This window comes from Quercus suber, unplaced genomic scaffold, assembly GCF_002906115.3.
Source record: "Quercus suber isolate HL8 unplaced genomic scaffold, Cork oak 2.0 scaffold_579, whole genome shotgun sequence".
Taxonomy (NCBI): Eukaryota; Viridiplantae; Streptophyta; class Magnoliopsida; order Fagales; family Fagaceae; genus Quercus; species Quercus suber.
Window position 1 is genome coordinate 231,508 of NW_027070024.1, and position 14,175 is coordinate 245,682.

At 31.5% G+C, this 14,175-nt stretch overlaps 1 protein-coding gene across 1 annotated transcript; it reads left to right on the plus strand.

Moving 5' to 3' along the window:
• The first annotated feature begins 757 nt into the window (after positions 1 to 757).
• Positions 758 to 3,110, plus strand: LOC136063801 (F-box protein At3g07870-like). The gene is made up of 2 exons (XM_065764708.1): positions 758 to 1,763; positions 2,992 to 3,110. The coding sequence occupies exons 1-2, from the start codon at positions 758 to 760 to the stop codon at positions 3,108 to 3,110; spliced, it is 1,125 nt and encodes a 374-aa protein (XP_065620780.1).
• Positions 3,111 to 14,175: the final 11,065 nt, after the last annotated feature.

Genomic DNA, 14,175 nt, shown 5'->3' on the forward strand with positions numbered 1-14,175 from the left:
AGTGGATTGTACAAGGATTTCTATAACCAGTAATTGAAACTCGATTTGCAAAATTAGAGACATCATTGTCAGGCTTACAATATTTCTTCAACCCGGTTTGCCTTGATTTGGAATTGGATCAAGCTATATAAACGGACGTTGATCTTGAGGGCCCGGGGCGTGTTACAAATAAAGATAATGATCAGTGACCAAGATATAATGTACAGCCACCAAACTCAATGAACAAAGGATTACAGTCACGTTCAATTTCTTCCACCATTGCAGCTTCTCAAGGCTATAGCGCTAGCTGTTGATTGATGTGAGGTTTTTTTTTTTTTTTTTTGACGTCAATGATAGAAATATCTTAATAAAGAAAAGAGAAAACAGTATACAAAAAGAAACTAGGCCTAGGAGTTCAAATTGATGTGAGGTTTTCACTTTGCACAGTTTGTGGTTCGGGTTTTCTTAAGTGGGTTTGGTTATGGTGAATTTGGTCCAGCCCAAAATAATTAAATGGGTTTTGTATAGGCTATAGAAACTAAGACTGTGAGCTAAAGTACTTTTAGCCCAATACAAATGATAAGTTTGAGGCGGGTTTTACTTTGTAGACCCAAAGAATACGTCCTACTCTTGCTAAGCCGACTTATTACACATATATAAACTGTAACACAACACTAACCCTAATTAACATGCAGCATCTCTCGTCTTCTCCACAAAAAAAAAAAAAAAAATGCGGCGTCTCTCATATTCTCAAACGCAGAGAAAGAAAGGAAAAAACATGTCAAACTATTTGCCAGTAGAGGTAATTGAAGAAATTCTTGTAAGACTACCGGCGAAGTCATTGCTGAGATTCAGGTCCGTTTGCAAGACATGGTACTCTCTCATCTCTAACTCTCGCTTTGCCACCGCTCACCTCGCTCGCAGCAACCAACGCCCATCACCCTATTTTCTATTTGAACATGGATGCCGCGGAAATCTATGTTTTAGTTTGCATAGCAATCCAGCCATAGACTCATCAGATTTCACTGAGTTCCACCCTCCATATGAGGATAGATATGCCAACTTCAAAATAGTCGGTTCAGTCAATGGACTAATTTGTCTGGTTGCAGATAGTGGAAACTTTATTCTTTGGAACCCTTCTATTAATAGATACGTGAAACTTCCAGATCTCCATCATACACTATATACTTGTTGCCATGGCTTTGGATATCACGCCCCAACTAACGAGTACAAAGTGGTGAGAATTAGGCGTCCGGAGGGGGTCGAGGATACTACTCTTATGGCTGAGATTTATAGTTTTAATAATGGTGAATGTCGCCTTTTGACTTTCTCACCAAGTGCTCCTTTTATTCTTCGACAAGATACTGCCTCGGTTTTTATGAACGGGGCATTGCACTGGCTTGTTAGGAGGATGCAAAACCCCAGGTACAATTTGATTATGTCTTTCAATTTGGGTGATGAGACTGTTTTTTATGAAGTGCCTGTGCCTAAGGTTTTAGAAATAGAAAATCATCAAAATAATCAATTTTATTCGTCAATAATGGGAAAAAATATTGCGATGCTTAACGGATTACTTGCTCTATACGGAAGAGTGGGTCCACTGGTTCATGCAAAAAAGCATGATGTGTGGGTGATGAAAGAGTATGGAGTTGTAGAATCTTGGACTAAGCTATACGTTATTGATCTTAGTGAAAATTTGGAAAGGGTGATAGGTTTCAAGAAAGAGAGATCGGGAAGGGTGATAGGTTTCAAGAAAAATGGTGAAGTTCTTGTAATTTTTCCAGGTAGATATCCATCTTGCAAAAGCGACTTGTCTTTATACGAACCATACAATCAAAGAAAAATATGGAATCTTCAAATCGATACAGATTGTTTCTATTTGGATAATTACATGGAAAGCCTAGTTCTATTGGATGTTAAAAGAGCAAGAGTTATCAAAAAAAGAAAAAGAAAAAACAAGAACATGAATAATATGAAGGTGGCCGTGTTAGCTTAAAACAGTTTTGTATGTGCCTTGAAAATCCATAAAACACATCCATCTTAGAGTTTCAACACTATAGAGGTCTTGAACTTTTGGTTAGTGTTGTACCCACAAATGCATGATATGCTTCATAAATTTTATATTTATTTTTACAGTTACTTATTTTATATTGTTAAAGATTTTTTTTTTTTTTCCTTTTTGATAAGTAATAAGTTTTATTGATATAAAAAATAGACACCTTAGTACACAAGGAATATACAGGGAAAGAGGTGAATGATTGGTTTCAAAAAGCAAGCAACCAATCTAATAAAGAATTCTTTACATAGTAAGTGTGGTTTTGGTATAACTTATAAGCTAGTTTTTTGTTTTTGAACTTTTATGTACAAATTTTTTAAACTTAACTTTTTCTAACTTTTTCAAAGTACAAATATATTTTAATACACTTTTAACAAAAAGTTAAATAAGATGTTCCCAAACACATACTAAAACACTATATGTCCATTTTTCGTGTGATCATCCATTCAAACTAGACTTGTCTCCCTATCTTGAAGGGAAATAAAACCTAAACCTATTTCATAGGTTTTTTTTTTTTTTTTTATATATTTTTTTTTATTTTACGTCTATTCAAACTTTTGGTAAACTGTAAGTTAAACGAAAGATAGAAAATGCACAACTTCTAATGACCATCGATTTCAAATAATGTATGTTTTCAAAATTTGAGTCCTAAAAATTGTAAATGTGGCAAGTAACCATCTTCTCTAAAGAGATTATACTCTCATAAAGATAATTAACCTAAGATTAAACTCCATTATATCAAAATATCAAGTGACAAGTACTTGAGTAGTGTTACCTGCTTTTATTTGCGAGACACCAAAAACACAAATGATTTAACAAGCAAGTATGTTTTCTAGATGAAATAAATAAACAAAAACAAAAACTATGGTTTCTTCATTTTCAAACATACCATTGTTCTATTAATTTTAGACCCGGCTTGTTTCAAACCCCTAATATTGTATTATAATCAAGTGAAGGCATGAAGGAGCCCTTGACCATTATCATCAAGACTTTTGAGTTGATGCCATCATTGAGGAGGTCAAGAAGGAAGGATGGAGGTGATAGAGGATTGTACAAGGATTTCTATAACCAATAATTGAAACTCGATTTGCAAAATTAGAGCAATCATTGTCCGGCTTACAATATTTCTTCAACCTGATTTGCCTTGCTTTGGATCAAGCACAACGGACGTTGATCTTGAGGGGACAAGGCATGGCACAAATAAAGATAATGATCAGTGACCAAGAGATAATTTGCAGCCACAAAACTCAAGGATCAAAGGATTATAATCACATTCAAGTGGAAGAGATAAGTCATAAGATCACGTACTGAAGCTTAATCCTATACATTCAAGTGGATTATAATCACATTCAAGTGGAACAATATTATATATTATATTTTCATTTATTAACAATGGTGAAGTAAGTTAACTATGTCTATGGTTAAGGACTACAGAGGTTACAAGTAAAAACCAGAGTTGTTTTATTTAATAATTTTTTTTATAAATTTTTTTGTTAAATTTATTAGTGCTCTTTATCGGTACTGCTTTTATATTTGAACCCAATTACATTGTTGATTTGGGCATTATCCATGCCAATTATTAAGATTCCTTATTTTCTTCTGCCTGTTTGTAAATGTTTCGGACGAGAAAGTAACAATTATACTTATTTTTTAAGAAAAATAAACCAATGGAGACAGTTATCATAGTTTGTTGTTAAAATTATTTATGGTAATTTTTATTAGAGATTTGGACTTTGGATACTGAAAAAAAAAATTACTGGGCTTGAGATTGTTTTAATTTCGCAAGAAATCAGACCATGAGACATTGCTTTGACATGTTGTGGAAGATACATCGGGATTACTTAGGCTGAAAGTTTCATACTTAAGTGTGTGACAAATCTTTGTGAGAGAACTACACCAGATTCTACTTCTAGAATTCAGTCTCCAATTTCTTCACAAGAATTATTTGATTCACAAATTATATACATGTTACCTGATTATTACAATCGATTTTGCTTTGAAAACAATAGTATGAGAACAAGAATAATAAAATATTCCTTCTTCAAGAAAAGCTCACTAGTGATGCTACTTTGTTACTATCATTGTTGCCGACTATCTTTGTTTATGAGAGCCCTCTTCCTTATATGACGGCCTAGGGGCCATGCAAGCTGGATTGCCTCCTCTTCAATTTCTTTCACCATTGTAGCTTCTCAAGGCTATAGCACTAGCTGTTGATTGTTGTGTGGATTTTTTCTTTGCAGAGTTTGTGGTTAATAGGCTGGTTTGGGTTTTCTTGGGTAGGCATTGGTAATGGTGTATTTGGTCCAGCCCAAAATAATTAAATGGGTTTTTTATTGGCTATAGAAATTAAGGGTCCGTTTAGTTGGAGATTTCTAGTATTGTTATTCAGTTTTAAATATTATGGAAATACGTGTTTGAGTGTTATAGAAATACGTGTCAGAAATGTTATTGTCGTTTAAACATTAGTACTACGTCCACAACATTTTTACAATAAATCATAGGTGGTTAGTTGTTATTGGTTCAAATTTAAATTTAATACTGAGATTACTTTTTTAACCTTACAATAACAACTAGTAATAACCTGCCATTTAGGATTTGTTGTAAAAATATTGTGGACATATCATTTCTCAATACTGAAAACTGTTGTTTAAACACCGGTACCAAACAACCCTTAAGACTTTGAGGTAAGCTATGCCACCACTAAAGTTTTAGCTAAATATAAATGATAAGAGTGTTTTTTTTTTTTTTTTTTTTTTTTTTTTTTTTCAGAAGAATAAATGATAAGAGTTTGAGGTGGGTTTTACTTTGTAGACCCAAACATTATGTGCTACTCTTGCTAAGCCAACTATATAAACTAACCCTAATGTGCACCATCTCTCATCTTCTCCCAAAAAGAAAGGAAAAAAAAAGGTGGAAATCACATTTTCGTCCCTACATTTTCAGGCGATTCCCACTTTGGTCCCAATTTTATTTTTACCGCTTTTATTCTCTATCTTAAAAAACGCTTCCCGTTTTGGTCCTTGCCGTTACATCAGAGACGAAAAATGCACACATGGCAAACGGTAGAATTAAAAAAATATTAAAACTATTTTATTTTATTTTAAAATAAAACAAAATTTTAGTTATCAATAATTTTTAAATAAAAATATTAAAAATTTTAGTTAAAAATAATTGTTCTTTATGTTCTTCCCCAAGAACATGGTTGCCTAGAAAATAAGAAATTCAAGATTTTCTTCTCTTTTATTTCATTTTCTTAGCACCCAAACAAGCAAAACATATACAAAACCATGATCAAACTCAGATACTCTAACACAATCAAATAACAAAACCCAAACGAAATCTGTCTCTAAGTTTCAAAGAAAATGGCCTCTAGTTGCCAAGTAACTTCTGGCCCACCGACCCAAAACACCACCGTAGCAGTACGGTCCATAGTCTCACAAACCCCAACCTCGACCTCTTAGAAAAACATGATGATGCTATTAGAAACACAAAAAGAGAACGAAAATTGCCGATGATGGGTTTGGGTGGGTAAGTTAGCGGAGATGCAGAGAGAGGGAAGGAGGAAGATGGGTGTGTAAGCCAACAAAGAAATTGTGGAATATTTGATTGGCAGTTCAATTTATGAATTATTTTTATTTTTATTTTACTCAATTTATAACAGTCTTTGTTTTCTTTTTCTAAAAAATCTCTTTGGATTTTGGTGGTGTAACTCTGTGATTCAACGTTAAGATTCACCTTCTTGTAATGAAAGATGCGAAAACAGACACCTAATGTCTAGTCCTCACAGGTGTCTGGCTCAATGTCCTCGTTTCGCTAACTCTGGGTTGATAATAATATGTAAGACTACTTAAGTGTTTTGGGTTTTGTTACTTGATTGTGTTAGAGTATCTGAGTTTGATCATGATTTTATATATTTTTTGCTTGTTTGGATGCTAAAAAAATGAAATAAAAGAGAAGAAAATCTTGATTTCTTATTTTTTGGGCAACCATGTCTTGGGGAAGAACATGAAGAACAATTATTTTTAACTAAATTTTTTAATATTTTTATTTTAAAATTATTGATAACTAAAATTTTATTTTATTTTAAAATAAAATAAAATATTTTTAATATTTTTTTAATTCTGCCGTTTGCCACATGTGCATTTTCCGTCTTTGATGTAACGACATGGACCAAAATGGGAAGCGTTTTTCAGGATAGAGACTAAAAGCGGTAAAAATAAAATTGAGACCAAAGTGGTAATCGCCTGAAAATATAGGGACAAAAATGTAATTTCCGCCATAAAAAAAAAAATGCAGCATCTTTCACATTCTCAGATGCAGAGAAACAAAGGGAAAAACATGTCAAACTATTTGCCCCTAGAGGTAATTGAAGAAATTCTTGTAAGACTATCGGTGAAGTCATTGCTGAGATTCAGGTCTGTTTGCAAGAAATAGTATTCTCTCATCTCTAAATCTCGCTTTGCCACCACTCACCTCGATTGCAGCAACCAACGCCCATCACCCTATTTTCTATTTGGGCGTGGTTACGACGGAAAACAACGTTTAACTTTGCACAGCAATCCCACCATAGACTCATCTGATTTCATTGAGTTCCACTGTCGTATGAGCATGGATGGACCAACTTCAAAATAGTGATCAGTTCAGTCAATGCACTAATTTGTCTGGTTAACAATACAAAATTTATTCTTTGGAACCCTTCCATGCATTAATAGATCCATGCAGCTTCCAAATCTCCATAGTAGGCGATATATTTATTGTCATGGATTTGGATATCATGCCCCAACTAAAGAATACAAAGCGGTGAGAATTACGTATTTGGAGGGACACGAGCCCGTGGCTGAGATTTATAATTATACTCTTAATAATGGTCGATGTTACCTTTACTTTCTCACCAAGTGCTCACTTTTTTGTTCAACACGAGACTCTCTAGGTTTCTATGAATGGGGCATTGCATTGGTTTGCTGCTAAGAAGAGTCAAAACCCCGAGCAGCATGCTTATCACAATTTTATTTTGTCTTTCAATTTGGGTGATGAGAATGTTTTTCATGAAGTGCCTGTGCCTAAGGTCTCGTTTGAGAGGAGAGAATGGAATGAAAATAAATGAAAATAATAATTTTAGAATATTCTTCCATTCTCTTATTTGAGAATTTTAATGGAAGGAATGAAAAGTTTATTTCCCTTGTTTGGAAGTTTAAGTGGGAGGGAATAGAATAGGCAGAAGAGAATACTCATTCCTCTCTATTCCCTTAAAACTTCAAATTTTCATTCCTCCAAAATTTGGAGGAATGGGAGGGAATAAAATTAGATTTAATGATTTTTTTTACTAAACTCTCAAAATACCCCTATATATTCAATCATTTATTTTAAAATAGGGGTTTAATAATAGTATTGTCATAAAATGATTTCATTACATTCTCTCCATATTGCTCCCAAACAAAATTACTTACATTCCATTCATTTTCATTTATTTCCATTCTTTTATTTTAAAACATCCAATCAAGGTTACTTAATTTCATTCTTACTTTATATGGAGAGGTGGAGGCAGAGCAGTTTGACGACTACTATGTGTTGGATATTTTTATAAAAAATATCATATTTATTTTAATACTCATTTATGTGAATTGATTATATCAATTACCCCTTAATGTTAGATACGTTGATTGCTAAATTTTGAAATTCAAATATAATTCAAAATTTGAATAACTATTGTCCATGGTTTTAGTTAGAAAAATTCCTGAAAATTAATGTGATTTTAATACCATATATTGACAGCTTTTAGTATACTTTCCTTTATAAACTTTTGCTTTAAAACATTTCTTTTAATATATTTAATATTAACATTATAGATGGAAAGTATCAGAAAAATTATACAACTATACATTTATATAATTTACTGTTGATGGTTTATAGCATTACAACTTGCTTTCCATTCTTGGTTGTAATTATTGTGCATAGTCAAAGTTTCAAAGGAGAATATTAATTGATATCTAAAAGTCAGCCACTTATGGGCTATTATTTTGTTTTCAATAACATTATGACACTAAAAGACAAACTTGATTTTAGTTGTTAACTTGAGAAAATATTAGGTACTCCCGGAGTACCATAAATGCGTACTCTCTCCTCTCACATAAATAGTAGGTCCCACCATGAATTTAATTAGTGGGACTCACCATTCGTGTGAGAGAAGGGAATACGCATCTATGGTATTCCGGGAGTATATAGTAATTTCCCATTAACTTGCCTCAACGTATATACGATGGCAAAAAACTTTTGACCTGTTTATATATATATATATATATATAAAGAAATCTTTTGATCATATATTGATTTGAACAACTTTATGACCATTTAAAGTTAGCAAATGTTTTTATTCTTTGGCTAAGGACAAGTTACATGTCCGGCTCTATAAATATGGAAAGAAATAAAAGTTTCTAAGACATATTATTTTTTAATTACAAAAGTTACAGACTTTCAAAAACAATTTTTATTATTGTTCTAAACACTTACCTTCTACTGCTTCTTACTATTCACAAAATATATCTTTTACTAAATTTTCTGGAAAAATAAAGTACTATAGAGAGGTCATATCCTACGAGCAGTGTAGGCTCGCAAGAATAATCAGCAAAGGTGGCTGGGCTATTGTATCATGGGGACAACATGCAGAAACTATTTGTCTAACTATATTGGATATACCATAGACAACGTGATTTGTCTCAAGATAGTGACTTGATCCACGCCTCATCTCCGTCACCTCTTTTGGTAAAATCATATTGTGTAATTCCAAAGAAAAATCAGGTAATATCCCTCCTTTATTTCCAACAATATGTTTGGCTGGAAAAAAAGCATGATGTGTGGGTGAAGAAATAGTATGGAGTTGTGGAATCTTGGACTAAGCTATACATTATTGATCTTGGTGAAAGATTGGGAAGGGTGATAGGTTTCAAGAAAAATGGTGAAGTTCTAGTAACTATGCCACACAGACGTCCATCTTGCAGAAGAGACTTGTCTTTGTACAAACCATACAATTGAAGAAAAATATGGGATCTTCAAATCAATGGCGTATCAAGTTATTTCTATTTGGATAATTATATGGAAAGCCTAGTTCTATTGGATTCTGGTTCTTAAGAACAAGAAGAATATGAAGGTAGATATACCTTATACCAGTCTTGTACGTGCCTTGAAAATCCATAAAACACATCAATCTTAGAGTTACAAAACTATTTAGGTCTTGAACTTTTCGTCAGACTTGTGCTCACAAGTGCATGAAATGTTTCATTAATTTTATTTTTATTTTTATAGTTACTTATTTTATATTGTTAAAGGACTCTTTACACATTAAGTGTAGTTTGGATACAGCTTATAAATTATCTTTTTGATTTTTAGCTTAGCTTTTATGTACAGCTTTTTATAATCTAATTTTTACTTATTTTTTTCACTTATTCAAAATATAAGTATATTTTAACGCATTTTCAACAACAAAAAAACTAAATAAGATGTTTCCTGACACACACTAAAGCACTATATGTCCATTTTCTGTGTGGCCATTCATTCAAACTATACCTATCTCCCTATCTCGAAGGGGAAAAAAAAAAAACTAGACCTATTCCATAGACATTTTTTTACATCTATTCAAACTTTTGGTACACCCGTAAATTAAACAAAAGATAGAAAATGCACAACTTAGTTTACCAAATAATGAAGTTAATCCAAATTACAATTTACCAAGTAATTTAATTTCCAAAACCATGATCCTCAAGGAGGAAATTTGTGTATAATTTCAAAACTAGAGTCCTAAAAATTGTGGTTGTGCTTGTGTGAAACTGCCAAGTAACCATCTTCTCTAAAGAGACTATACTCTCATAAACATAGTTTACCTAAGATTAAACTTTATTAAATCAAAATATCAAGTGACGAGTACCCGAGTAGTCCTATAGGCACAACATTTTTATAACAAATTGTCACCTCTGCTTTTATTTGCGAGACACCAAATATGCAAATGATTTAACTTGCAAGTATTTTTTATAAATTGAATAAATAAATGAACAAAAACAAAAACTATGATTTCATCATTTTCAAACATGCCATTGGTTTATTAATTTAAGACCCAACTCATCTTGTTTCAAACCCTAATGTATTATAATGGACCCAATTATTTCTTCAACCCGGTTTGCCTTGCTTCAGTTCAGATCAAGCTCAATGGACGTTGAGCTTAAGGGGGCGTGTTACAAATAAATTAAGATAATTTGCAGCCACCAAACTCAAGGGACATTACAATTACATTAAGTCGAAGAGTTAAGATCACTGAGGCTAAATCCTAGACATTATCTCTGTTGGTATTTTTTTTTTTTTTTAATTTAAATTCTACAATAGGTACAATAACCATTTTGTTGTAATTTGAAATTCACGTTGAAGTATAAATATACAAAATAGGCCCATATTTTTGGTAAGGTTGAACAATACTCTATTATTATATCTTCACTATTTTGGTTAAGGACAATTCAGGTTACAAGTAAAAACTTTCCCAAGGTCACTCCAATGTGGAACAGACCCCATAAAAAAATCCAAATCAAATCCCGGCCGAACTAGTAAACTTTACATATATAACATATCTTCTTCTCCTCCATGTTGAAGAGGATTGTAACAAAAAGTGTGTAACTTTTTTTAAGTTTCAGACATGAATGGCCAGTTTCAGATATGAATGGCTAATAAATAAATAAAAAAAGATTTGAATGACCATCTTATATTGCAAGGAAAATAACTTATCTGCAGAGCTTCGACAACCCCATCTATTAATATATCAGGTTCCTTGAATGTTAACAACAATTTCAAATTTCTTTTAAAGCTTTTGAATTGCCTCATTGCGGCTTTCGGTTCCGACCAATCAAGCAATTAAGTTAACCTTATGAGTCTATTCAAGTAATATATAAATGTGACTTATAAGGTTCAACCACTGGCGTCTACATTTTGGCATGATTCAAAGTCATTATTGCATCAGCTTCAAATCCAAGACAGATTTCTGCTATGCTCTCATCATTGGTGGCCACAATTTATAGTAGAGAGAACTAGATATTATAAATTGAGAGAGAGAGAGAGTTTACTTTTAATAAAATTTTCATGATGATGTATGCTTAAGGCATGTACTAAACGAGAAGGTACTTAGTATCAAATGATACCATGTCAGCAGTATCAAAATTCAAGAAGTGTGAGATATGTTAGCAAAATATAACTACCTCACTAACAAATGAAAGACGTGTTAGTATAGATAGTTATTTTTACACACGTCTCTCATTTATTGGATTTTGATACGGATAACATGATATCATTTGATACAGAATACTTTTTTTGTGCTAAACAGTCATCATTTCAAAACGATTCAACTATTTTAGTTCATTCATCACTATTTTAATCCTATATTTGATGCTTAAAATAGGTTCCCTTGCCATAAGTGAGAAGAAACATGGAGTGTAACTAGTCAACCAAATTTGCTAACATTAGAGCATTCTCATCAGGAATGCTATAAAATATAGCATTTAGCATATCAAAAAGTTACTTTATTTATTTTAGCATCTCATTTTACAATACACCAAAAATCAAAGGTTCTATTATTTTACCACTTCATTTAAATATTCTATTTTTATTCTTTCTTTATTCTTTATTCATTTAAATCAATAATTACATCCATTGTGATATGAAGTAGTCAACAAGCATGGGAACAATCGTAGTAGTGAAACACCATGAAACTAACTAGGTCTTTTGGCTGGAAAAATCGTGGAATTTTGCATATATCCGGTGCAAAAACACAATAAGCAGGGGAAGAGAAAAGTGTTGGTCCCTCATTTGGGACGTGCTTTTCATTTCCTGAAGTATCACGCAATAGAATATTTACATCATTTTATAATTGTCACAGAAACCTATCCACTCGATCTAGTCGACCATGACAGTGTAAATCATAAAATATCAGATTCAGACTCACTGCAGCAGCAGTGCAAGTTAAATGCAAGAATTATTCCCTTGTTATCAAATCACATATCGTTTGTTCATCAAATTACATCATACAGATATCAAGATATTCCTTCTATAAGTAAATTTTATTTATTAAATTATCTATACTTGACCACCTAATCAAGAATCATTGGTAGACAAAATCTTTTTTTTTAAAACAAATAATATTTTTTTTTTTAACATCTTGCTACAGTGGGCTGCTAGAGATAGCAGCCTACTATAGCTAGATGTCAAAATTAATAGCATCTAGCACCTTTGATGGAGTGTGCTTTTTTAAAATTTGATGTTAAAAAATAGCATTTAGCATTCTTGATGAGAATGCTCTTATTCATTTTATAACAGATTGTCATTTAAAATGTAAGATAAAGTCATAAATAATGTGATTTACATCGCTACCTTTGGGTAGTTTGTTATAATGCAATCACTACTACGGCATTCAAGCCTAATGCTGCCCTTGATCTAGAGCAGGGACAACATTGGTAATTTATGATGAGACACAATGCAAATTTCAGTAGCCTTAGTTGTGTCAAGGAGACATAAAATGAAAATGCACTTTGACCCGAGTATCATCTTAAGGAATTTTTTTCTGAATGGTCATTAAAAAACTTAAATTATAAAAATCTGATAAAAATAGGATTTTATATATTAACAAAAAAAGCATGCAAATGCATAAATTTTTACAATTTTTAGAAAATTTTATATTTTGAAATTGTTATATGATAATTTTATTATTAATATTGCAAGTTACATTTATTTCAATGTACAAAACCAAACAATCATTCATCCACTGATTGTGTAATTCATTCTTTATATATTTTATTTCTGAAAATTTTCTTTCTATTATTGCAGTCGCCATAGAAATGGTCAAAACTAACTTCATAAACAAATAGACTAATAGAAATATGATATGCTTATGCGACTCCACTAACTATTCAACAAGGTAACCTTCATTTAAGCTCTACATACGAGTCATTATTGTGAATATCAAAAATGTAATTTTGAAGATGACTGTAAAGTGTCAAGAAATTTTCCTTGAAAAAATCATATGGATAGAACTTTGTTTGTTGGACTTTTTTTTTTTTTTTTTGAAAGGGCCTCATCTATATATATATATATATATATATAACCGATTTTTTTAACCTGAGTAGAGGTATAAGTTGTTATTCTATTATTTTCTTCTCCTTTACTTTATTTTAAAAAAATTATTTTATGGTTTTTCATGTATTATTTAAAAAATAATTTTCATACATGAACCACCAAATTCTCTTTAGCCCTTTTTTACAAGATAAAAAAGCTTGCAATAATTAAAATTTAAGGTTGCTACTACTACATGATTTTGCTCAACATTTTTTAGCGTGGGCCATATGCTGATAAGGTTCGTTTAAAGTTTAAGCTAGTTAAAATTTAAAACTTATTGCTTTATGGGTTAGTGCATTTTTTTCTTTTTCTTATATTTCTCTTTTGAATAGTCATATATTTTTTGAATTGTTTCAATAACTTATTCTTTAATTATATATCTTTTTTGGCATTTTGAAAGTTTTAACATCTAAATTGTAGTCACCCACACACATATTCTTTAATTATATATCTTTTTGGCATTTTGGAAGTTTTAACATCTAAATTTGTGTAGTCTCTCTCTCTCTCTCTCTCTCTCTCTCTCTCTCTCTCTCACACAACATAAAATTTCTAGGCTCTAAATCTTTTGATTCCTTTCAATATTATAGTCATGGATTATTCTTTTGAATATAACTCATCTTTCTCTTATATTTCTGTTTAGTCATATATATTTTGTTTTATTTCAATAATTTTTAAGCAATGAATCATCTAATTCTTTAATATTTTTTGGTCTTTCTTAAGTTTTAATATTTTAATTTTTAAGTTATTTTGTTGCACTATCTGAAACTGTTTGACAAATTTTTTGTAAGCTATTGCATGTTCAAGCAATGACTTCTTCACTAAATTGTAACACAAATCATGCATTGGTGTAGTTTCTTAATTAATTTAAGATTTTATAAAATTATTTTAGTCTACCTCACAAATAGGTAGGTTCTCGTGTATAGCATGCATTAGCGACTATATATATATATATATATATATATTCCAAGTCAGGGTCCTAAGATAACCTCGCCTTCAATGTG